General features: G+C 40.6%; 1 protein-coding gene across 1 annotated transcript; it reads right to left on the minus strand.

Annotated features, from left to right (window-relative positions):
• Positions 1–288: 288 nt before the first annotated feature.
• Positions 289–22,309, minus strand: LOC308361192 (uncharacterized protein; the record flags this gene model as incomplete). The annotated part of the gene is made up of 15 exons (XM_080833453.1): positions 289–990; positions 11,103–11,232; positions 11,315–11,472; positions 11,599–11,772; positions 11,868–12,001; positions 12,186–12,276; positions 12,358–12,441; positions 12,552–12,588; positions 12,737–12,927; positions 13,203–13,397; positions 13,506–13,718; positions 14,615–14,837; positions 15,080–15,218; positions 15,705–16,370; positions 22,195–22,309. 15 exons carry the CDS (start codon positions 22,307–22,309, stop codon positions 289–291), a joined length of 3,252 nt encoding a protein of 1,083 aa, XP_080689579.1.
• Between the last annotated feature and the right edge of the window lie 3,147 nt (positions 22,310–25,456).

Consider the following 25,456-nt stretch of genomic DNA (forward strand, 5'->3'; position numbering starts at 1 on the left):
CCTACCCTGAACTATTTCCTCTGTTACACATGACAAAGGCAAAAAAGCCTTAGAAAACAGAACAGCCACGCCCCCACTTAGGGATGAAATATGGCTTAATATGATCTGCCCATCCCACTCCTTCTTCCAATCTACCTCATTTTTAAAATCGCTGTGCGTCTCTTGGACCATCATTATATGAACTTTCTTTAAATTGATGAAGTCATACAATTTCAGCCTTTTCCTTCCATCTCTAGCACCGTTTAAATTAAGAGAGCCAATCTTGATGGAATTAGACATAATAAAGAGCTAGGAGGACTTTTCACCACGCAACTTCACTCTTAACTTATTTATTATTTTGCGGAGGCGATATACCTCCGGGTCCGCAAAAGCCCCCTCCTTCATCAACAAAACAGCGTCATTCACAAACTGCGGGCAGTCCGGAAAAAAGCGCTCCACCTCAACTTTCCGCCTCCCCTTCGTGTCATGCAGAAAGCTGTTTATACTCTCTGCCGTGTACTTCCTATCCTCGCTGGAGGAGAGGTTTAAATCCCCCTGCGAGCAATCAGACCAGTTCGAGTCGATGGATTCACCATCACTATCCTGCTCTACATTTGCGTCGTCATCCTTCTTCATTTTAGACACGTTATCCTCCACCGGGTCTGTCTTTCTTTTCACCGGTGTTTTAAAAACCGTGTCTATGTCAATAGGCTGCGCCTCCTCTACTGACGTCTGCGGAGCTGCCAGTGTCTCTAATGACAGCCCTTTATTGCCTTCAGGTGCACCTCCACCCGCAGCCAGCTCCTCAGCTAAAAAGATCGCCACAGCAGGCTCAATCACTGCCGCATCACCTGCCACTGTTTCCGTGCAAAGCACAAAAAGTTCACCATCGGATTTCACATCCCCCTCAAGTCTGCTTCCCTCAGTCATATTCACCGAGGGCTCCACCTCAGTGGCAGGGGGAACGCCTGTGGAGGACTCGGCACCATTGCTTTCACCTGGAGTATTCTCCTTTGCAGCGTTGTCGCCTTTATTAGGACAATTGCGCACGACGTGCCCCTCTCTACCGCAACTGAAACACTTCAGTGCAGTGTCCGACGTTGCAAACACTAAATAATCGAACCCATCCACCCTAAACTTAAGGGAAAGTTCTAACTCATCCATGCCACTGTTAAGAACCATATACACCTGCCTTCTGAAAGACACTAGGTGCCGCAGAAGGGGCGATTTACACCCCAGAGGGATTTTCCGAACGGAAGAAACAATGCGGCCATACCGCTGTAACTCCTTAACAATAAGTTCCTTAATGAACGGGGGTACATTTGAAAGTATAATTTTCTTAGAGGGGGTACTAAGTGGGAGGACTTGTGTGAAGGAATCATGAATTACTATCCCCTTCCCAACTACCTCAATGGCTTTCTGAACCGTGCTTAGAAACAAAACCACCGCACCATTCATCCGTGAAGCAGACTTAACGTGCTCGTGCCCAATAACATTACCGATCGCCAGACTAATATCTTCCACGCTTGCAACACTTTCCACCTTTACCCCATGTTTTCTTGTTAATTTTTCGAACTCCATGCTTCCACCGGCCGCCATACTCCCAGCCAGGGACGGACTGGCCATCGGGCATACCGGGCGTTTGCCCGCTGGGCCGGGGTGCAATATGGGCCGATGGTCCCGAATTTTAATTTTTTATTTTTTTCCCCATATAATGGTCTGACCGGCTGGCCCACGAAATTAGTTCATCAGCGGCCCTACTGACACTGGGCTGGCCCAATCACATCCCCTGGGCTGACCCAACACAAACCCCTTTCGATTTGGACCTGCCTACATAATGCATTAGGACGGTAAACAGCGTGGCCCATGGCCTTGACATGCTTGACACGCGCACGCTAGTCTGCGGCCCATTGGCCGTCTTCTTGAGTGACTAGGGTCTCGTCCAATCATTTTAGCAAACACCTTCTACCTTTAGCTAAACTTTGCCATCAGCTCCCGTGGATGACAGTGCTGGTGGCTACAGCCAGGGAGATACGATACAACGACCTACGGTAAGCTTACTGATCATGAATTAAAACGTCTCTAAAATATGTTTGACTTAGAACCTATGTTCTATGGCCAAGTTCGTTTGCATAGCTAAATACAAGACAAGTCTGTAGCTGTTGCTAGCCCTCAGCCTACTGTACTCTGAAACAGCCAGCCGTTAGCCTACACTCTATGTTGTGTGTTTGAATGGTGCGCGGTGCCATGTCAATTGTTCCGAAAGCCCAGTATTCCCAAACCCTGGTATTCCGAAAATATGCCAATTTGTCCAGATACCGAATTATGATAGCCCGTTATACGCTCCAGTTTTCCCGTCCCCCCCGAAGTTCAGGGGCGTAGTTCAAACGTTAATGCCACCTCATCAAGCGCGTTTCCTACAGGAGGAAATAGACTCCCTTCTAGAAAAGGGAGCAATACAGCCTGTCCTCTCGGAGACGAGAACAGGGGGTTCTTCAGTCGCTATTTTCATGGAAAATATCGACCGATCTTATACCTCCGTATTCTGAACAAAGCTTTAAAGTGTATGATGTGTATTGCATTTAGATTAATTAAGACCACCACCTTAACACACAAACTCTTGTTGAACTCATACAGTAGTAGGTTCAGTGACGTGCGGTGAGACAGCTGTCTTCTGGAGCTTCTGCGAGCCCGTGAATCAATGTTTCGTTGGAATCATGATGTAACGTTGTTGTAGCGGGAATACAGCAATGCTATTTGTATTTTCTAATTGGCAGGTCATATGTATGATTCTAGACTTCGCTAAGCACTGAAGCGACTGAAACGGTGAATTTTGATCACATTCAGCGAAGTTAACAGGTAAAACGGGAGAAAATAGGGCGTCTTTAGGCCGTCCTGCCTAAAAGTAGGGCGTCCCGTTTCTTCTTATTTTTTAGTAGACTATAGGGCAGACGCCCTGCTAGCTATAAGCCTGGTTGGTGTAGACATTCGAGATTAAAAAGGTGTGTTATCGAATTTAGTGGGCCGGTCTGGTTCAAAATGCCCGGGCCGATTTTTTGTCCCAGTCCGCCCCTGCTCCCAGCAAACGCCGGTTGCAGACTCCACGGGGAAACACACGTGTTATTTACTCCGCCAAACTACAAGTAGTTGTGAAACTAAGTGCCAATAAATTAAATCAATACACAAACACGCATATAAACAACAAACAAAGGGAGAAAAGATAGAAATAGAGCTTGTTCACTCACACTCAAACACGCAGCTCACTCACGCACGTCCGTTCAGGTCGAGAGAGAGAGAGAGAGAGAGAGAGAGAGAGGAATCCTTGCTCCCCAGGCTCTGCTCGAAGCCATGCTCCTCCTTTGTATAGTTGCTAATAAATGAACACTATTTTGGCTTTTAAACTCTGTTGGACTCTGTTATTTGTCATGTTTGAGAGCCGGACATGACAATGGACAACATTCAAGAGCCACACAGTGGCCCTGGAAGATCAAGTAATGCGCGACAGATTTAACTGTCTAATAGATTCTGTGGCTGACCAACCCTACGCACTTGAGATCAGATATCACCTCAAATGCTGGTTGAAACATGTGCGTAGATACCAGAAAATGAGTGAAGATGACAAGCTTCCATTGATGCACAATGTCACTCTCCGTGATGCTCAGGAAATTGTCTTTGACTGACAGTTATCTTAGGTAAATACAGAGCCTCCTCCATGACTACACATCCATCATATCTGGATACGGCTTCCCAAGATCGGGGTAAAGTCATCTTACATCAAAGACATCCTGACTCAGGAGTTTGGGGGCAAGATCGGCTTCAACTCACGCCATCAGAGGAACCAGAGTGACGTAGTCTATGATACATGTGGGGGAGGTACATATGTCGAAGCAGCGCTCTCCTCCATTGGTGTACAATGTAGCTGAGCGGCTCAGAGATGATGTCAAGTCCATCAAACTCCTCGCATGGCCTCCGAGAGTCAAGCAACTAGAGGAGGAGGAAGAGCTCTCACCACTTATTGTTCAACTGCTATCTGGTCTGCAGGGGAAGAAGGGGGTAGTAGATCTGTCCCTAAACCTTGCCTCTCTTTATCACACAGTACATTGTAAAGTGACCTACCACAACTGCCATCAATGCCACTGTCACCCTTCATGGGATTACTCGCAGCAAGGAGCTTGTCGACTCTTTACTACAAAGCTGGGTATGGGGATCAATTACGAAAATGTGCTTCTCCTGCGTGATGTTTGGACCATGCATGACCTTGAGCGGTGTTCGGTCTGTCCTGAACAGATATTCTTTGTTTTTGTCCTTCCATAATAAGTAATGTATAAATGCCATATATCACCCATCTCCTGGAGACCCGGGGGCTGATTTGTGTATAAAACATTACATTTTTGGTCTCCTGGATGGTGGCTATCTTGGATTTTGGGGTTAACATGATGTCTCAATGTCAAAATGATGTCAGAATCACAATCTTTATGGTTAATTTACCTCAAAAAGTGTCTTCATACATTATTCTAGATGCTCAGGTTAAATAGTACATTTTTGTATCAAAAATTACATTTTCGCTCTAACACATGGCGGCCATCTTGGATTTCGGGGTCAAGATGATGTCTAAATGTCCAAATGATGTCAGAATCACAATCCTTATGGTCAATTTACCACAAAAAGTGTATTTATACATTATTCTAGGTGCTCTGGTAAAAAAAGTTACTTTTACAAGATAGGCCCTGCCGCCATATTTGATTTGGCCCTCTAGCAAAAAATGCCGACATTTTTGCGAGGGACATGGGGGCAAATTTTTTTATAAAAGCTTTATAGAAGTCAAATCAGTCGTCAAAACAACTTAGCCAGAGGATGGTCACGGAACTGAGGTTTGTGACCCTACTACTATGCAACAATTTGACGCTTTAAGGTATGGTATTATAGGCATCTAGTTTTTGTACAATCCTCAAATTAATTTTGATAGCATATATGCTCATGTGAAGGACAGATAAACACCTGTGTCTTTCCCACTGTTTTTCCTGGATGGAACACCTTGCAAAAATGGAAGAAAATCTTTCACAGCATGACATTGACAGCTATTCTGGTTTGGATTATTCCTTATTTGTTGGAGAAAATAAGAGTCAACTTTTTTTTGCACACTTGGGTCCTACTACTTTGCTCAGTGAGCTCAATGAACCAGAAATTCAGCGGCCCAGGTTCTATTCCGGACTCCGGCCCTGACAGCATAGCAAACAAACCTCAAACCTGTTTGAGAAACTAACTGCCATACCTTCTCAAAAGTATCCTAACAAAGCAAAACATATTCACTAGAGCCTTTGTTAATAAAATGACATTTTATTTTATTTCATTTATGAACATTCAGTTATCCTGCAGAATCAGATCAAACAAAACCCCTTATTCACAGAGAAAATTTAAAAGACTGAAATCACACATTTAGCGGTTTGAAAAATCCATCAAGCAACTAACAAAATAACATCACTGAAGTAAAATCAACTCCACATTAGTAACGCTCATTAGCCTACTGTATCACATCTACTGAGACTTAAATGACTATATGATGGAGTCAGTAACAGCCAATCCCCACAGAGAACAGGAAAAGAGAGAGAGAGAGAAAGGAAAATCAAAAATGTTTGATCCCAGAAATGTTAAATGAAGCATAAAATGAAAGGTGAAAAATAGAATTAAATGTATAAAATATGTATTTCATTGAATAGACATCTGGGGCCGTATTCACAAAGAATCTTAGGGCTAAAAGTAGCTCATAAGTGGCGAATTTAGGAGAAACTCCTAAAAATAATGGGCGTGTCAGTCTTAAATTTAGGACTCCTATTTTTTTTTACTAAGAGCAATTCACAAAATATTTTATCCCTAAAAGTAGCACCTAAGTCTAGGACAGCTTAAAACTCCTCGTGAGGACTCCTAAGTCACTAAGACCTATTCACAAAAAGTCTTAAAATGGCTGAAGCCAGACGTAAGGTGTTGGAGACAATGAACGACTCTGAATTGTTGAGAAGATATCGTTTAAACCGTGAAGGCATCAACATTTTACTAGAATTAGTGCGGGATGCAATCACGTCTCCAATTATCCGAAACAACCCAATCAGTCCGGAAATTAAATGTTTGATAACATTAAGATTTTTGGATTTTTCACAATCATGGATATTGTTGCGAAGTGGCCTGGATCTACTCACGATTCGCGCATTTTAATGGAGAGCGGTCTGCGCCTTTTTGAGCGGCACCATGTACCTGCTGAATGCCACTTGTTGGGTGACAGTGGTTATCCATGCAAGACATGGCTTTTGACACCCTTCCTCAATCCACAACCGGGAGCACAGTTGAACTACAACATGCAAGTATACGCATGAGGCCTATTTTGGTGACACAATACCTGTAGCCGCGACGGCTCTTTTAAAGTCCACTCCGCAATCTCCATCCTACATTGTGACTGGAGCGCATACCACCGCTTCTCGCAGTCATCGACAGAGCGACACACGGCAGGGAATGAAGCATTTATGTTAACACATATGTCCTCCCATGCCTCACGCATAGTTTGCAGGGTGCTTTAATTATTACTTCTTTGATTTCATGCAATTTCCGTGTTTTTTTCGGCAATTTCTCTTTCTCTTAACGTGCAAAGCGTCATTCTCGTTGGATGCACAAACTTGTCATCATGCGTGTGCATTCTGCTAAGTGCACTGTCCATAACTATTTAATATGACTTTATTTGAAGCCTAGGTTATTCTCTTATTTTCTGTTGATTTAGTGGGATCGTTAGGGGGATGTTAGGACTGAGTTTTGAATGAGAGCGCCTGTCAGCAACCAATCACCGTGCGCACCACTTCTAAACTCGTGCATGAGGATCGACGTCATCCATAGCAACAGAGTTTTTATCTTAAGCTTAGGAGTTGGTTTTATCCTTAGTATGAGTAGGTCTCAGAGCCGTTGTGAATCACTTTTAAGAAATTACTCCTACGTAAAAGGTTTTAGCGCGAGTTAGGAGCACTCCTAGTGGTAAGATAAAAGGCTTTGTGAATACGGCCCCAGGTATATAGATAGTTACATTAAAGAGATTCACTTAAATTGCACGTCTGAATTTAGTTTTGTAATTACTACAGTACAGTGAGTAATAATCAGCTAAAAAGGACAGCTTTCACTGAAATATGAAGCCATATCCACATACTAATGGGATCTAGGTTTTTTTTTAAACTGGGTCATGTTTTCAATTTAATTCAACTCAATATTATATTTATATAGCGCTAAAACAATACAATTGTCAAAAGGCATTTTACAGAGCCCAGGGCCTGTTTTTTTATATCTAACATTCTTAAATCATTAAAACATTTATCCTACTACCCGAAACATAAACATTGATCTAAAAATGATATAAATCATTCAAATAAAATCATTGATCTGTGTGGGTTTCCACGCTCCCCACAGTCCAAAGACACGTAAATAAGGTGACTAATCTGTCTGATAGCATTTGTGTTTGGTACTTACATTATGATAGAACACAACTATTGCTGTTTATGTCAGTCTAGAGAGTTCTAAGAGACTGTAGATCCCCAGTCCTTCATGACAAAGATGGACCATCCTGGCCATACATCACTAGTTTTTAACACGCTGCATCTAGATGATCTATAGAATAATCATTGCCTGCCCAACCATAATCATTTTGCAAGACTACGCAAAAACCTGTATTCCACACCCATTCTCCATTAGATTCTTGGCACTCTTATTCACCCATTGCGGCAGATAACTAGCCTGGATACCAGACCGAACCCTGCCCACAAAATTTGAGGGTTGGGAAGTTCGGTCTGGCTCTGTGCCGTTGGGGAGAGATTATCAGAAGGCAGGATTCTGTCGGACCAATCAAATTGTCAGGGCGGGCTTTATACGATGATGGACAGATGACCAACCAACGCTTGAGTTGAATTAACGGTAGAGTCGAAATCGTACTAAGATGGCGGCGTCTCGGGAGCCTGTTAGTGGGACATATTTTATGTGATTTAAGCTATCTACACAACGTTTTTATGTCTACATTGACTCGGTTAGTTGTGTATGTGCAACACGAATGTTGGAGAGTATTGTAGGTCTTAACTGAAGCTCTAGAGACCATTATTGTTAGGTTTTTGCTAACGCTTAGACCAAAAATCCATTGAAACACATAGTAGCTAGCTAGCCTCGCTGCTAAAAATTATAACGTGAGCATGCATATCTCACAGATATTGAGAGCGCATTCATTTTGAAAGAGGAACAGAGAAACGCGATTGTGAAAGTAATTATTCTATATTATCGTGAAGATTTAGACTTAAAGAAAATGCTCTGAACGGCTATGTGTATTGTGTTCTATTCTCACAGAAACTGAATCCTGTGAAACTAATTACCTTTAGGAATGTTTACGACCTGAAAAGAAAGTGGGTCACGCTATTCCCTGAGACTAGAACCGTCTAGTAGGAAATAAGTTAGACATTTGCAGGTTCAGAGACTCCTTACTCTATGTTGTGAAACCACTGTTGTGAAACCACTGTTAATGATCAATGTATTTTGTAAACCACTGATTTTCAATAAAAGGATTGTTTTGGTCAGAAGGACGGCAGAAGGGATTCTCCGCCTAGGATCCAGAGAGTAAAACAGTCTGTTAAAACTTTGCTCTGGTTTGTGGCGTCTTTATTCTAAGAAAACTTAGTAAATGTTTAGGGTTATTCCCTGACAGCGATTAAGGCATTTGTCAATCGAAAAGATGTTTTTGCGGTTCTTCCTACGGGATCCGGCAAAACTTGAAAGTATCAGATGGTCATACTACGTTGCTCTGATTGGTTTTAGGTAGTGCTGTCAAACGATTAAAATATTAAATCGCGATTAATCGCATTTTTGTCATAGTTAACTCAAAATTAATCGCGATTTGCAAATGTATTAATCGCAAATTTTTATCTATTCTAAATGTCCTTTCAATAATTTTTAGTTTTTTATGCTCTTATCAACATGGAAAAGTGGATTAGCTTGCTTTATGCAATGATTTATTTTATTGCAAAACAACATTGCCAAACCGGGCGGTACAAAATAAAATTAGAAAGTGCACATTTCAGATAAAGCCTATAAAGCCTATAGTGCAGTTAAACCATGGCTTAATATTTTCTTTTTTTCAAGTTTCCTGTGAACATAGAAGTCAGGCCTCTTATTTCAAAAACAATGAACCGTAACAGTTAGGTTACCAATAAAAGGTAAGCCTACTACTTCTGTGCTTTCAGCTAGCTGCCCGTTGACATTTTCAGACAACAGTGAAGCTAGGTTTTTTTGCACAACACAACTTTTAAAGGTAAACTTTCTGTTCAGAAGCTTTTTATCATCCATTTCGCCGTATCGCACTCACCATTCACTCAAACGTAACGTTAGCCTACTACACAGTTTGGGAGAGCAAAAAGAACGTTAATCTTTTTTTTTTTTTTACAACGCGTTAATCGCTCAATAAAAAAATGAACGGCGTTAAAATGGGCTTGCGTTAACGCCGTTAATAACGCGTTTAACTGACAGCACTAGTTCAAGGTATCCAATTGAGCAAAGAGGTATTTTTTTTCCTGGTTCGTTGAAACACGCCCCATTATCACAGCTCAATGGAGCAGCATCAGACTCATATTCTGACTAGAATTATGAGTATGACATCGTCAGGCTAGCAGATAACTCCTCCAGTTCTTCAATTTTAGTGCTGACATCTAGAACAAAGGAGAACACAGTCAGTCGTCTTTCTCGTGTGATTTATGTCAGTAGAGTGCCACAGACCCCTGAGAAAGCATTTTAATCAGACTTAAAAACATCAGTGTACAAGCAAGGCTTTGGAGTGTGAGTTTACTGTTCAGGCAGATGGATATAAGATATGATGAAGATCTGTGGAGATCCTGACTTACCCATGCTAAACGGGAAGTTTGATGAAGTTTGAAGTGCCTGATCCATAGCTGCCTGTAGGTCCTCTCTCAAAAGGACCTCAGTTTGTTTCTTGCAAGGAAAAAAAAGATTCAAGTCACACAAACCTTTTGATTCAATTTCCCAAACTTCTAAAATCCTGAAGATTTTAAATTTTTGAACTTCACATGAAAAAGTGAACAAACCATCAGCTCTTCGAACAAAGTCAGCATCCTGTCCTTTGCTTTCTTGAACATGGTACCCTTTAGTGACTTAGTGTGGTCTATCAGTATTCTCTGCTTCCTTGCCATGGATCTCGTTCCAACACATTCGTCAGCCTCTTGAGCCAAAAAAAAAAATCAACATTTGGTTTGTATGACCGAAATTACATAATCACATAAGTCTTCAAATAAGTCTTTCTGGAATTAATCACAATACTGAATTACCCTTGTAGCCAGGAACCATCTCTTCTTTGATGGTTTTTGCGATTGATGCACTTATTGTGATCTTTTCGTTCGCAATCTCTCGATACCTCATACGTTTCAGCTTGTCTTCCTGTATATTTTCATAAAAAATCAATTAAATATTGCATTCAGAAAACAGTAGTACATTTTGAAAACATTATTAGTTTCTTTTTTTAGCCAACTATTAATTAACATTACTAAAGTAACACCAAATTCCAGTTAAGGAGAGAAACGCTTCCATTCAGAGCCTCAAAACAAGTGGTTGTGAGACTGTAAAGTGTTAGCGTGTTTTAAGAGACGTGGATTTCCAATTTCCTCCCTTATTTTCATTTACTATCTTGCATCACATCATTTTATTAAATGTTCACTTTCAGTACACACATTGTAGCGAAATGAAAACATTGTGAATCGTTATGCACTCCTTGTATAAGTGTAGGTTTGTACAACAGTGCAAGTACTAAAGAGTACTAATAAAACAGTACTAGAAGGCCAACAGAAGTTTCCAAATGAAGCAATAAGGCTTTAGAAAGGAGCTACACTGGACACACATGGCAACTAAGTTAAATGAATTCAAGGAATGTTTATTGTTTGCACCCCCCCCCCCCCCCCCCCCCCCCATTGCCATTACACATGGTACTGATATTTTTACTGTACAGTACTTATAGTATATTGTGGCCAGTTTTTCTTTTTTTACCTCAGTGTTTGGTGATATATTAACAAAAAAGATAGATATAGACCGGTGTAAACACTCTTGCTTACCTCAGCTTTTAAGAACTTCAGAATAAGATTCATTGCTTCAGGGTTTCTGTAGCTCTCAGTGACTCTGAACGAGCAGACACTGAATAGTTCTACCTTCGCCCGCACTGAATGTTTAGTTTCCGCTTTATTTCTGCACACATTACATTGGACACATGTCACACAGGGAGGCTCTTGATGAATAACACTATTCAGACTACTGTAACAATACTTACGGGAATAAGGCATTAAATGTTTGTTTGATGCTTTCATTAATAGTCTTAGCCAAAGACTCGTTCAGGTCTCTCAGTTCTCCATCATATGACCTGATGGAACCTTCATTTCTGCACAAGGCTGATAGAGTCTGATGGTATCCACGTCCATCTCTTTGTGCCTGAGGAGGTTATATTGAATATTTAATTTATTAAATGTGTGTGGATTAAAGCATGGTAGATCTGTAGCAGTTTTACATATAATACCATAATATAACTTGGGTAATAAGCCAAGTAGTAGTGCTTACTGGGTCCACATTTTTCTCGGTTATTAAAGCACAATCGATCTCTGACTGTTTAACTCCATCTGAGAGGCATGCCTCCAGTTCACGGTAACATAGCTCTAAACTATCCCTGAGACGTTTCAGTTCATCCTCCAGCTTCTTCCTAAGCTCATCGTGCAGCTTAGTTTTGTCCTCATTCTGAAACACATACCACAAAACCATCTGAGTTTCTCCTCAAGATACGACATTCACAGACAACACAAGGACACCTTCATTAATGATGAAACCCTTACCATCTCCATGTTGTTCTCTTTGGATGTCTGTATGAGGGACAGGATCCCTGTGGCTCTGGTAAAATACTGTTTGGCCACTCTGTTGGTATGACTCTGGTTAAGACTCCTCATCACCTCTCTCAGCTTTGGTATCTCTTCCAAGTGTTTTTTTCAAAAAAAGAAAGAAAGAAAATACATTGTGTCTTTGTCAGCTATAATTTACTATAATGACTCACTTTGTGCTCACAATTCCCTTCATGGGTGATGATGAACAGCATACACTCCTCTACAGCAGACACTCCTCTATAGCACACACTACTAAAACTGTTGATGCTCTACCTGTATCATCCTGTGTCAGATATGGCTCCTTTGAGTAGAACTCCCGTGAACTTACAGTAAACACTTCAGAAATGTTATTGATGAGATATTTCTGAAAAAGAAATAAGAATCAGTCAATCAGTCAGCTATATGATCACAAATATCACAAACACCTCCTGGGTGAGACAAATACCTGGAGTTGACACTGTTTTTCAAATTCTTTTTTCACTTCCTTCTTGGCCGTGTTATTCCTGTGTTGTACACATCCAAGTTTTATCTCCTCGGAAAAAGGGACAATAGTCATGTATAAATAATTTGTACTTCATCTGACATAGATCATATATCATCTAATGAAGCACTGTCGTTTTGTATCCTTTTTCCACTTACATTGTCCGCTGTGATTTCTAGATCTTCGATTTTCAGTCTAAGGGATGTGAAAATCAAATATGTCTGCATAGAGTTTTAATTCTAATAACCTAATAAACTGAACAAGCAACACACTGAATACACTCTTCTGTACTGCATACAGTCACAGTACATAAACAAAAAATTGAGGATGCAAAAAGACTGACCTTTCTGATCTCATGTAATCCTCAGGATCCATAATATCATCAGTTTTGGTGCAGATGAAAGTGATCCCAGTGCATGCCCCTCCCTGAACCATATCCGTCATGCTGCTCTTCAGGATCTCCCAGGCTTCCTTTTCAGATGCAGCTCGATCGATATTAGCCACAACCCAAACAAATGTGCACTCCCTTGACATCTGGAAAAATCAAATATTTTTGTTGTTTGTTTGGTTTAATGGAATATATTTCTCATTGCATAAAACTAGTTCAGTATTATCCACACCTGTTTCATCTATTTAGTATACAAAATAATTAAATTGTACTGTCAATATGGTGTCTAAACCTGAGGCCTGAGACAAGAATCCTGTGAGTTCTCTTAAGTAATTTGTTTTTCATTCATATAAGTTCTGCGCTAACCTGCACACGCATCCAGAATCTCTTTCAGTTTGTGACAAATACAGTGAGCACTTACTGATTTCCACATCTCGTCTCTGGTCTGATTAAAGTCTCCAGTTCCAGGAAGATCAACCAGCACGATGTTCTGTAAAAGCTCTTTGCGATCTGGCACCTTGATTCTCACAGTCTTCACTACTGGCCAATAGAGCTTCCCAAGATCATTCACATCATGTCTAACATAAGGCCTGATTTCTTCAGAGAGATCTGAGGCCTGTTTGAGCATGGAGTTATACTTATTAGGTTATCATTTTTTACAAATATGAGCTGTAAATAAACTCCTATACAGTTACAATTTACAGCTTTAAGAACTGTTACTTACCTTAACGTGTGAGATGGTTTTAGTGGTTAACCTGAGCATGCCTGCAATTTCTGTCGAACGATTGTCCTTCATGAGTTCATCAAAGCTTTTGCTAGTTGAATTCTCTCCATACAGTGCTCTGATCTTGTCTTCTGCCATTTTGCAGATGGTATCATCCCTCTCCTCAGTTTCTTCTAGTAAACGTACAAGGTGCTTTAGCTCCTTTTCCCAGGCCTACAAATGAACATAAAGTATTTTTCAGTAATAATTTTAAACATAGGATGTGAGTTGTAACATTACATTATGACAGTGCACTGTAAACCCAGACAGTTCTACTAACTTAATAACATCATGTATTCAGTACTTAAAACCTGGTATTTAGTTGACCCATATTTAAATGTATTAGTTTTCTGAGCAAGTGAAGACGTTAAACTTTTATTTTTGAAATGTATTTGTTTGAGTAAACATTGCCTGATAACTCAAATAGATTTAGTATCGGACGTCATCAACGTCGTTGAGAACACCATTGCAAAGCTCTTGTGATGAGAGACGGACACAGCAGACTAAAGGTAAAGGAGTCGTTTAGTAATCCAGAGGTTGGAAGGTTGCTAGTTCGATTCCCCTCTCCTCCTTACCAAGTGTATAAGTGTGAACCCCTAAACTTCTTCCTGATCTATAAATGCAAAATTCCTTGTAAATAGCTTTGGATAAAAGCATCTGCTAAATCACAGATGTAAATGTACATCTGGCAACACTGGTAAGGCAATCAACCAATGACGGTTCTCTCTACAGTAAGAGCTTGTGCAAGAAGTTGGAACGTAAGGGAGATACCCTTTCAAAAACTTGTAAGGGCGATATAACTAGTTTGTGAAAGACCAAGAGAAACACAAATATCCGACGTGGCAAAATCCTGTACGATTTTGGAATAATATGAGTTCAGAGAACTCAAAAATTATGAAAATGATAACAAAATAAATCAGTATAGCCGATGTATAATTTTTAAGTTAAGTTTACTTAAATATAAATATATATGTACTCAAATTGTATTATGTAATCGGTTACATCAAAAGTTTTACGTACTCTAAACTTGTTCAGGTTTACAGTGTGGTAATGTAACAGTTGTAAGAAACCTCTTTTGAGATGAATTCAATAGTTGCTGTGTACTGGTCTCTCTCAGCCCAGGCCTCCACTTGTATGATGACTGATGTACAGGCACTGAGTGTCGCTGTTGGTAACAGCTCCCTCTCATCTAGGATGGCATTTATCAGGGAGCTTTTACCACCTCCTGTCTTTCCAAACACACCAATAGTGGTTTTCTGTATTGTTTCCTTTAGCAGATCTGCCATAATGTCCCTGGACACAACAAACAAACAGGTCATATATAGATAGATAGATTGTTCTAATTAATAGCATGAAACAAACAAACAAGTCAAGGATAAATAGAGAGATACTGTAGATAGTTTGCTCTAACTAACAGCAACAAACTAAGAAGCAGGTCATAGATAGATAGATGGTTTGTTCTAATTAACAGCAGATTCAGAAAAACATTATCATGCATGTTATTTAGTGCTATATTACTGTAACAGGCAATGTACCTGATGAACTTCATGAATTCCATATTTTTTTCGTTGGTCTCAGGAAGGTGTTCGATGTGTTCGATTTTCTCATCAAGTCTGTGTTGAACCTGTGCCATGACTTCTTTAGCTTTCTGTATGGCTGCAATCTCTTTAAACTCTATCAATTAAAAGACCATGAGACCATAAACAATATCTGTTCTTTGACAATAACCTGTGTTGAGAGTAATGGTGAAAGTCCATGTCTTTTTGCCACACCTGACCACAGTATCCAGAGAGGTTTGACTAATTATTAAATGTAAGACTTCCATGAGAATGATTAAAGTCATAGGGCTATTGGATGTGTGCAAAACCAAAACTTTCTACCAAACCATCATTCTGATCTTGTTATCATTCAGCTATAACTATTGTTATCATGCAGCTATTGAACTAACTATTGAAGAATTCCATAAGATGTTTTATTTTTAACACAATCATTTAATTTGTGAAACAGATGTAACACAGTATTTACCATGGGATGATGACACTATCAGTAACTACTCTATTATGGGACCCTATGGTATCCCACAGAAGAGCCATTTTTCATTCAGAACAGTCATTTTTTAAAGGACAGACATTTAAACAATTCATTATCACAGGTTCCTACCTCCTTTTTTCTTCTTCCGTTCTTCCTCTTCCTGAGAATCACTCTCTCTTTGTCGTTTTGCTGTCTGTTGGCTCTCTTGACGTAAAGAGCCCCCTGGTTCCCCAGCTGTCTCACAGGTGAGGTATCGTCTCCCATTCTCCTCCATCATTTTGTCTATCTTCTCAAAGAGTTTAAGAACCTGACTGAATTTGCGAATCTTATCAAATTCTTGATGCCTCATCTTACACTCCTGTATGATCAGGCCTAAGGGGTCTTCTTTTTCACCAGCGTCAGATGTAGAGGCATGTTGCACATTTCTAACAGTAGTTATTACAATGGTATAGTTCATGGCTTCATTGCTGAACAAGTTCAGTATGGATTTCACTTTGTCTCTGTCCTCCTCTGAGAAGTTGTCAGGCTGCAGCACCAGTAGAAATACATGAGGCCCTGGAGCAGAGAGGGCCACATAGTCTTTCACTGCCAGTGAGAGCTCCTCTTGTGTGTGTTGAAACAGGTCAGGAGTGTTAATGATTGTGATGGGTCTTCCCTCCACATGTCCTCTGACTCTCTCACTTTTATGTTCTTCAGAAACCTCAAGGTCTTCAGTCTGAAATCCATCTCTTCCAAGGATGAGGTTTCCCTTTCGGACATTGTCCAGTTCATTCTTTCCCAGCAACACAAGCCTCACTGCAAAAGATTTGCAAGATAACATAATTACCTTAATTCACGATTAAAATAAACCACTGTAATTAAGATTGAGCAAAACTAAAATGATCTCTTGAAGAAACTATGAATTTTGGCATATTAATATGTTTGTTTCAGTCGAAAACAGCCTCTGTTTAAATACAGTCCCTCCACGATTTCGAAATTTATTTTGCGTTTCTTTGCAATCTAAACGACAAAAACATTGTGAGAGCTTTTGTGATTTGTGTTTCTCTCATTACAGGTGCTGTGGTGTTCTGGGTTGCATGGGTTAAAGACCACAGACTCAGTTTGTATAGTTGATTTCGTGGCATATAGCTCTCATGTACCAACTCAGACACAAGTTTCTTCTTTACTTTTATTATTTTCTACATTGTACATTTAGTACATAATTCCATATGTGTTCTTTCGTAGCTTAAATGTCTTCAGTATTAATATGCAATGTAGAAAATAATAAAAGTAAAGATTAGAAGGTGTGTCCAAACTTTTGACTGGTGCTTTATGACGTGTATTCATGATATTCAAGTGTAGCTAAGGAAACAAAGGGTGCGTTCGAAATGAAAGACAAAGTTTTGTGCCCCCTCAATACAGGGATAAAAGGAAATCCTCATAACATCAGTTTTTCGAAAATGCCTGGCCTGAATCAATACCAAACGTGTCAATCACTTCATTCACGTATAATTCCCCTGTATATTTCCGTAAGCAATTTAAATTGGGCAAATCCATAAATTCTGCAATAAATACTTAAAAGTTGACATGTGGACACCAAAGGCCTGGGACAAGCAGTGAAAATTGTTGAGTTACCAGGGGTCTCAAACACCGGTTTTGTGCTTCATATTCAAATATTTCATATCATTACGCAAGTAGACCAGTCACTTAAGGTAATGGAAATGTAATTGAGGTCAGCAAGTATTGGGTTGCTACGTAACACCAGAAACTTTCAAGTTCTATTCTTAGGAAGTCACGAAATGGCTGTAGCTGCCAAATGTGAGGACCTGCCTGATGTGAGTCCGCATGCGCAAACTTTGCGACACTATTGTAGTACAACGAGCCAGGTTCAGGTAATGCTGGTGGTGTAGGCTACAGCATGAAGTGGAATGACAAGCGCATTTGTTTACGTTTGAAATCCACCAAGGTTTATGATGTTAAGCTTCATGTTTATTGAATTATTAGTTAAGCAGTGCATTCATTAGCCTACTAGTAACAGTAATACAACATAGCCCCATATGTTGACACTGAGCCTTATGCTGTAACCGTTGACAAAATTATAAAACACTACGTTAAATAAACCTACATTATGCGTTAAGAGAAGCCAGATACGTTGATATTAAAACATGTATGAGAATGCACGTCTTGGATAGTTTGCTCCTGAGCCTTCTGCCGTAAACCGTTTGTGTTTGCGCATGCGGACTCGCATCAGGCAGCGGCGGACTCACATCAGGCAGGGTCCTCACATTTGGCAGCTACAATGGCAACACAATCATTCAAAATAAGTATTTCTTTCATCTTTTGACAAGTTACTGAATAATAAGCTGGGAAATGTATAGTCCAGCGTTCATCATCGGAAAATAAAACTAGCTGCGTGTCAAAGGCCAATGTTTCAGTGCGTATTCTGCGGCTCTGGACGGGAGTACTCACATACATGATAATGCTCAGCTCGCAATTTATTTTCCGCAGTGTTAATAACCAGTTTGAAGTGACAGAGGAATTACTTTGTGCAAAAACATTCACAGCTTTATTTGAGCAACTGTGTTACGCATTTGAGCATGCTGGTTTGTCATGGAAGTCGCTCCGAGGAATAAAAACAGACGCTGCACCATCAATGATCAGCATGTCAGTAAACTATACCTTTTTAATCACTATAGATTGAAAGATGCTGTATTTTGGCAAGTAAATTAAATTATACACTTGAAATATATGTATTTTAAAATAAAGTCATTCATATTTCTGCTGAAACTTTATTCAGTTTTCTGCTTTGTTTTGTTTGTTTGTAGCCTTGTTACCAACTATACAAAAGTGGTGCAGTACAACATTTGCTTTGAAATGTGCATGGATGAAGGACAAATATAGATGTAGTTGTCAATGAAGATAATATCCCACTTTTACTGCTGTATATGTAAGTCATGGGCTATGAATGAGACAAAGTGATCCAAAAATGCAACTATAACATACACCTTTATCCAAAGAGCGTCTTGCATTTTCTTGAAATTGAAACTCAGGTCAGCTTCTTGTTATTCAACAACACTAACCATTGTACCACTAATCGCACATGGTATATTTGCCACACTCAAAAGTGATATCTACAGTATTGTGATAGGCCAGCCAACAGATGCAAAAAATCTGGCCCCCCACTGACCAGACTCAGCGCTGTAAGATTTACGTGTTTTGTAACTTAATTTCATTAGGCTTGACCTTTTTGACCTTGAGCCATCACACATGGTTCCTGGCTTGTGTTTGTCTTTGGAGCCAGAGTTATGGCTTTTGTCTATAACCGGGACAAGATGGCTGAAGCCAAAGGTATTAGCATCTATATGGTGACGGTCATACCTGGCATACCTTGGTCAAGCTTAAACTTACCCTTTGACCTCCAGACGCACCCATCCCCTCCCCTTTACACCTCTTGTTATTTCCACACTATAAATGTTTATACAGCCGCGGAAAAAATTAAGAGACCACTTCAAAATTATCAGTTTCTCTGGTTTTACTATTTATTGGTATGTGTTAAAGTAAAATGTACATTTTAGTTTTATTCTATAACCTACTGGCAACATTCCTACCAAATTTCAAATAAAAATATTGTCATTTAGATCATTTATTTGCAGAAAAATGACAATTGGTCAAAATAGCAAAAATGATGCAGTGTCTTCAGATCTCGAATAATGCAAAGAAAACAAGCTCATATTCATTTTTAAACTACACAATACTAATGCATTAACTTAGGAAGACTTCAGAAATCAATATTTGGTGGAATAACCTTGATTTAAAATCACAACTTTCATGTGTCTTGGCATGCTCTCCACCAGTCTTTCACATTGCCGTTGGGTGACTTTATGCTACTCCTGGCGCAAGAATTCAAGCAGCTCGGCTTCTTTTCATGGCTTGTGACCATCCATCTTCCTCTTGATCACATTTCAGAGTTTTTTTTATGGGATTCAGGTCTCGAAATTGGGCTGGCCATGACAGGGTCCTGATCTGGTGATACTCCATCCACACCTTTACTGGCCTGGCTGTGTGGCATGGAGCATTGCCCTGCTGGAAAAAACACTTCTCAGAGTTGGGGAACATTGTCAGAGCAAAAGGAAGCAAGTTTTTCTTCCGGGACAACGTTGTACTTTGCCTGGCTGAGGTTTGTAAAAGACCATAAGGATTGAAAAAGCGGACCGGAGGTTCTCCTAAGTTCGTCTTCTCTGATGAGTCCGATTTCACAGTAAGTGCAAGACTCTCTGGCTTGTAGGCCTCTCCAGGTCTCCGTCTAACCATCAGACGACCATGTGATCGAAAAGCTGAAAATTGGACTCATCAGAGAAGACGAACTAGAAGACCCTCCAGTCCGCTTTTTTCAATCCTTATGGTCTTTTACAAACCTCAGCCAGGCAAAGTACAACGTTGTCCCGGAAGAAAAACTTGCTTCCTTTAGCTCTGACAATGTTCCCCAACTCTGAGAAGTGTTTTTTCCAGCAGGGCAATGCTCCATGCCACACAGCCAGGCCAGTAAAGGTGTGGATGGAGTATCACCAGATCAGGACCCTGTCATGGCCAGCCCAATTTCGAGACCTGAATCCCATAAAAAACCTCTGAAATGTGATCAAGAGGAAGATGGATGGTCACAAGCCATGAAAAGAAGCCGAGCTGCTTGAATTCTTGCGCCAGGAGTAGCATAAAGTCACCCAACGGCAATGTGAAAGACTGGTGGAGAGCATGCCAAGACACATGAAAGTTGTGATTTTAAATCAAGGTTATTCCACCAAATATTGATTTCTGAACTCTTCCTAAGTGTAAGCATTAGTATTGTGTAGTTTAAAAATGAATATGAGCTTGTTTTCTTTGCATTATTCGAGATCTGAAGACACTGCATCATTTTTGCTATTTTGACCAATTGTCATTTTTCTGCAAATAAATGATCTAAATGACAATATTTTTATTTGAAATTTGGTAGGAATGTTGCCAGTAGGTTATAGAATAAAGCTAAAATGTACATTTTACTTTAACACATACCAATAAATAGTAAAACCAGAGAAACTGATAATTTTGAAGTGGTCTCTTAATTTTTTCCGCGGCTGTATATCTCTGTAATGTATGAGGAAGGAGATCAACTCATTACAAAAAGACGTGCCTCGTGAATGCTCATGCTGTGACGAGCACTTATAACTTTCCACAACCATCAGAAGGGCAAAAGAAGCATGGGAAAAAGTTGCAAAATAACATTAGTCTTGTCCTCTTTTTTTAAGTGCAATTTCTGCAGTAAGAAACACCCAAAAATACTGTCTCTTCAGCTAGATGTTTTGCTTAAGCTCATGTTCAGTGTAGCACGGAATTACAATTTGTCCTTTGGAACAGCCAAGTGCATTACAGTTCACCTTGTTCAGGTGTTGTTCAGGTGACGAGGAAGTGAAGTACTCAGTTTATGGCATCGGGTATTTGCCTACATGTAAAGTACATTCTACTTTTTGCTGTTTGTCATGCCTAGTCAAACCAGCTGAACTTGTTTATTAATTAAGGAAGTAAAGGCAACTGGCTTTGATACTATGTGTGCTCACTACCCACTCTGTTGAACTGGCACAGTTTACCGCATTTATCACCAATCTGTCTACAAACCACATGTGCACACATACTTTGTTCAGCAGAATATATAATAATACCCTATTGCTCTCTAATACATACAATGTATTGATAAGCAAAATACACATTTATGTGATACACACGTGAGCACCCCAGTCTCTGCAGGGGAGATGCGGATAGATGTTGAGGGTAATGGTAATGTGATGATTAATATAGAGATATTCATCGATGTAGGTGTGAGCTGGTATAATTTGTTCAACACACTCTGGCACAATTTCCTCTGCACTGCTTTCATTGCCATGTCTGATCTGTGTGGTTAATGTATGCCGTCCCATTGTGCCCCCTCAATATAGGGATACAATGAATTCCTCATAACATCAGCTTTTAGAAAATGCATAATTTACAAGGCTTGAATCACGTTTGTGGCATAAAGGGAGTGTCATAACACTCAGTGTAATTTCATTTATATGCCCGCAAACCATTTCAATTGGGGAAATCCATAATTTTTGCAATTAATCCCTAAAAGTTGACATGTCGACACCAAAGGATTGGGACAAGCGGTGGCACTGGTTAAGACTGACTAAGTGTAACTTTACACCACCACCAGCATGGCAAGAGAAGCGGGTAAAAAAGTTGCAATTTAACGTTATGTTTTCCTCTATTTCATGCTTAATTTATGCAGTAAGAAACACGCAAAAAGCTGGATGGAGTGAATAACTTACTGTTTACGATTTGTTCCATACTGCTCATCCTTCTTCTTCCGCTAGATGTTTTGCTTAAGCTCATATTCAGTGTAGCCCTGATTTCGAATTTGTCTGATAAAACGTTTTCTTTGGAACATCAAAACGCATTAAAGTTCACCTTGTTTGGGTGACGACGAAATGAAGTCCTCAGGCTGTGGCATCGGGTATTGTACTCTTTGCACGTGCCTAGTCAAACCAGCTGAATTTGTTTATTAATTAAGGAAGCAAAGGCAACTGGCTTTGTTCTGTGTGCTCACTACCCACTGTTTTGAACTGGCACAGTTTACCGCATTCATCGCCCACCTGTCTACACATGTGCATCAGGGGCGTAACCATAGGAGCAGCAGCTGCACCTGGGCCCGTGGGGTGTCGGAGCCCGTAGCCAGGCCCAAAGATATACATGTCTCTTGATGACCCCCCCCCACCCTAACCCTAACCCCCCCAGTACTGTGTCAAATTTTCACCTCTCAGATATGCTTGTGTTTTTTGTTATTACGAACTGTTATTACACTGTTGGCCGTGTCTAATTCTATATATGCTCTTTTTGCTGTTTGTAATGCCTTGTCGAACCAGCTGAATTTGTTTATGAATTAAGGAAGCAAAGGCAACTGGCTTTGTTCTGTGTGCTCACTACCCACTCTGTTGAACTGGCACAGTTTAGCGCATTCATCGCCCATTTGTCTATAAATCATATGTGCACGCACACATACTCTGTTTAACAGAATATACAAGATTACCCTAACAGATTCCTCTCGTATACATACAAGGTATTGATAAACATACGTATATGTGCGTTTCCTTGGGCAGTGACACACATGGGACCACGATGATTTGTTTGTGTGTGTGTGTGTGTGTGTGTGTGTGTATGTGTGTGTGTGTGTGTGTGTGCGTGTGGATGTGCGTGTGTGTGTGAGTGTTTATATGTTAGTTTCCTTCGGCAGTGACTCAAGATACCTTCACACATGGGACCACCATGATTTTATGTGTGTGTGTGTGTGTATGTCTGTGTGTGTGTGTGTGTGTGTGTGTGTGTGTGTGTGTGTGTGTGTGTGTGTGTGTGTGTGTGCGTGTGCGTGTGCGTGTGCATGTGCATGTGCATGTGGATGTGCGTGTGTGTGTGCGTGTGCATGTGGATGTGCATGTGTGTGTGCGTGTTTATGGTTATATGTACGTTTCCTCATGCAGTGACTCAAGATACATGTGTGTGTGTGTGTGTGTGTGTGTGTGTGTGCGTGTGTGAAAGGGAGAGTTCATGTTTGTTTATTGCATCATTTGTTGATGTGGTGTGACTCCTGTAGGCAATCCAGGTATGAGATATGTCACGTCACCCTGGCCCACTGCCGTAGTAGTTCTTTAACCTTAGGCGGAGCACCCTGCCAGGCACCCCCGGTAGGAAAATCCAACTTTCCACGTACCCCAGGATCAGTTCCACATCTTCATCCTCCCTCTGCTTAGTCACCATTAACCCTTGCCTCACAGGCTTCCTCTCCAGAATCAACAACAGCTGCCACATCAGCACCTACGGGCACTCCTCAGATACTATAGAAAGGGCATCAGCATTCGGATTTTCTTTGCCGGATCGATACTTCCCCTCCTACTCAAAGGCTGACAATTGTGCCACCCACCTTAGCTCTGTGACCCCCAACTGGGCACTCTGCAGAAGAGCTAGTGGGTTGTTGTTTGTATTAACTACCACCTTGGCCCCCATCAGATAATCTTTAGACTTTTCTGTAATAGCCCACTTCAAGGCAAGCAGTTCTAATTTGATGGAACGATAGTTAGCGTCATTCCACTCACTAGATGTAGGCTTCTGCTAGCAAAGGCTACTGCCCACTCACACCCACCTTGGTTCTGGTCCAAGACTGCTCCAAGACCCAAATCACTCGTGTCTGTGTACAAGATGAAACACTTAGAGAAATCGGGATTTGCCAGGACAGGGGCCCCAGTTAAGGCAGTCTTTAGATGTTTACACACCCCTTTACATTTGTCAGACCACGAGATCCGGCAAGAACTTGCTTGTTTATCAGCAGAGGCACCAATCAGGAGAGTATTCAAAGGGCGAGATATCTTAGCAAAGTTAGCAAGAGTTAGTGATTTACATTAAATATAAATAGTTCAACCTTCAAAGCCCTAATCATAAACCTGTTTTGTGTTGTGTGTGTGTGTGTGTGTGTGTGTGTGTGTGTGTGTGTGTGTGTGTGTGTGTGTGTGTGTGTGTGTGTGATGTGTCAGGATGTATTTGTCTGTTTACTGTATGTGTTTGAAGCTATTTTCTGGTAAGCTATTACAACTATGGATACATTGTGCATACAGTGTAATTTTTATTCCATCTTTGTCTTGATCTCGCTAAGTCCTGGTTGAACAATTGAGCAATATAGCACTAGTGGGAGTGGGGTAGGTAAGGGACAATCCCACGGGTGGTGTTCGGCCGTAGCCACCGAGGCCGCAGGCGAGTGCCGTCAACAACACCTGGTGGATTATCCCTTACCTACCCCACTCCCACAAGTGCTATATTGCTTTCATAAAACAATTCTACCGTCAACAAATTAACATTTCAACACAAAGTTATTGATTAAAAATGGTTTATTTCACCATTGTTTCTCCGCAACAAAAAATGGTTCCATTGTCAAGGTCTTGGTTTGGAATTTTAAGAATTTTGAATTAACGGTTATCATCAACGCAAATTTTTCATCGCAGAGTGATTTATTATTAGCTGTGAAAAGTCCCGTGACTGTTGGTATGTTGACGAATAACCACAGCATGGAACGTCTCTCGTCCAATCAGAAACAGCTAAATTACGCAATAGAACCCAATTGTTTTATAAGTTCTCTTATTTTTCCACTACAGTTCCGCATGTCAGCTAAAGTTCCGCATTTCACTGTGATGGGCTAACGGCTCTCTCCTTTTGCAATGAACTTGGCGTGAGAAGTATGTTGTGTGTGTGTGTGTGTGTGTGTGTGTGTGTGTGTGTGTGTGTGTGTGTGTGTGTGTGTGTGTGTGTGTGTGTGTATGTGTGTGATGTGCCAAGATGTATTTGTCTGTCTACTGTATGTGTGTGAAGCTATTTTCTGATAAGCAATTGCAACTATGGATACATTGTGCATACAGTGTGATCTTTATTCCATCTTTGTGTTGATCTTGCTGAGCTCTGGTTGAAGAAGATCTCTTATTTTTCCGCTACAGTTCCGCTTGTCAGTTAAAGTTCCACATTTCACTGTGATGGGCTGACGACTCTCTCCCTTTGCAATGCACTTGGCATGAGAATGTGTGTGTGTGTGTGTGTGTGTGTGTGTGTGTGTGTGTGTGTGTGTGTGTGTGTGTGTGTGTGTGTGTGTGTGATGTGCCAGGATGTCTGTCTACTGTATGTGTTTGAAGCTATTTTCTGGTAAGCAATTACAACTATGGATACATTGTGCATACAGTGTGATTTTTATTCCATCTTTGTGTTGATCTCGCTGAGCCCAGGTTGAACAAGTTCTCTTATTTTTCCGCTACAGTTCCGCATGTCTGCTAAAGTTCCGCATTTCACTGCGATGGGCTGACGACTCT

The sequence above is a fragment of the Sprattus sprattus genome, assembly GCF_963457725.1.
Source record: "Sprattus sprattus genome assembly, chromosome: 2".
Lineage (NCBI taxonomy): Eukaryota > Metazoa > Chordata > Actinopteri > Clupeiformes > Clupeidae > Sprattus > Sprattus sprattus.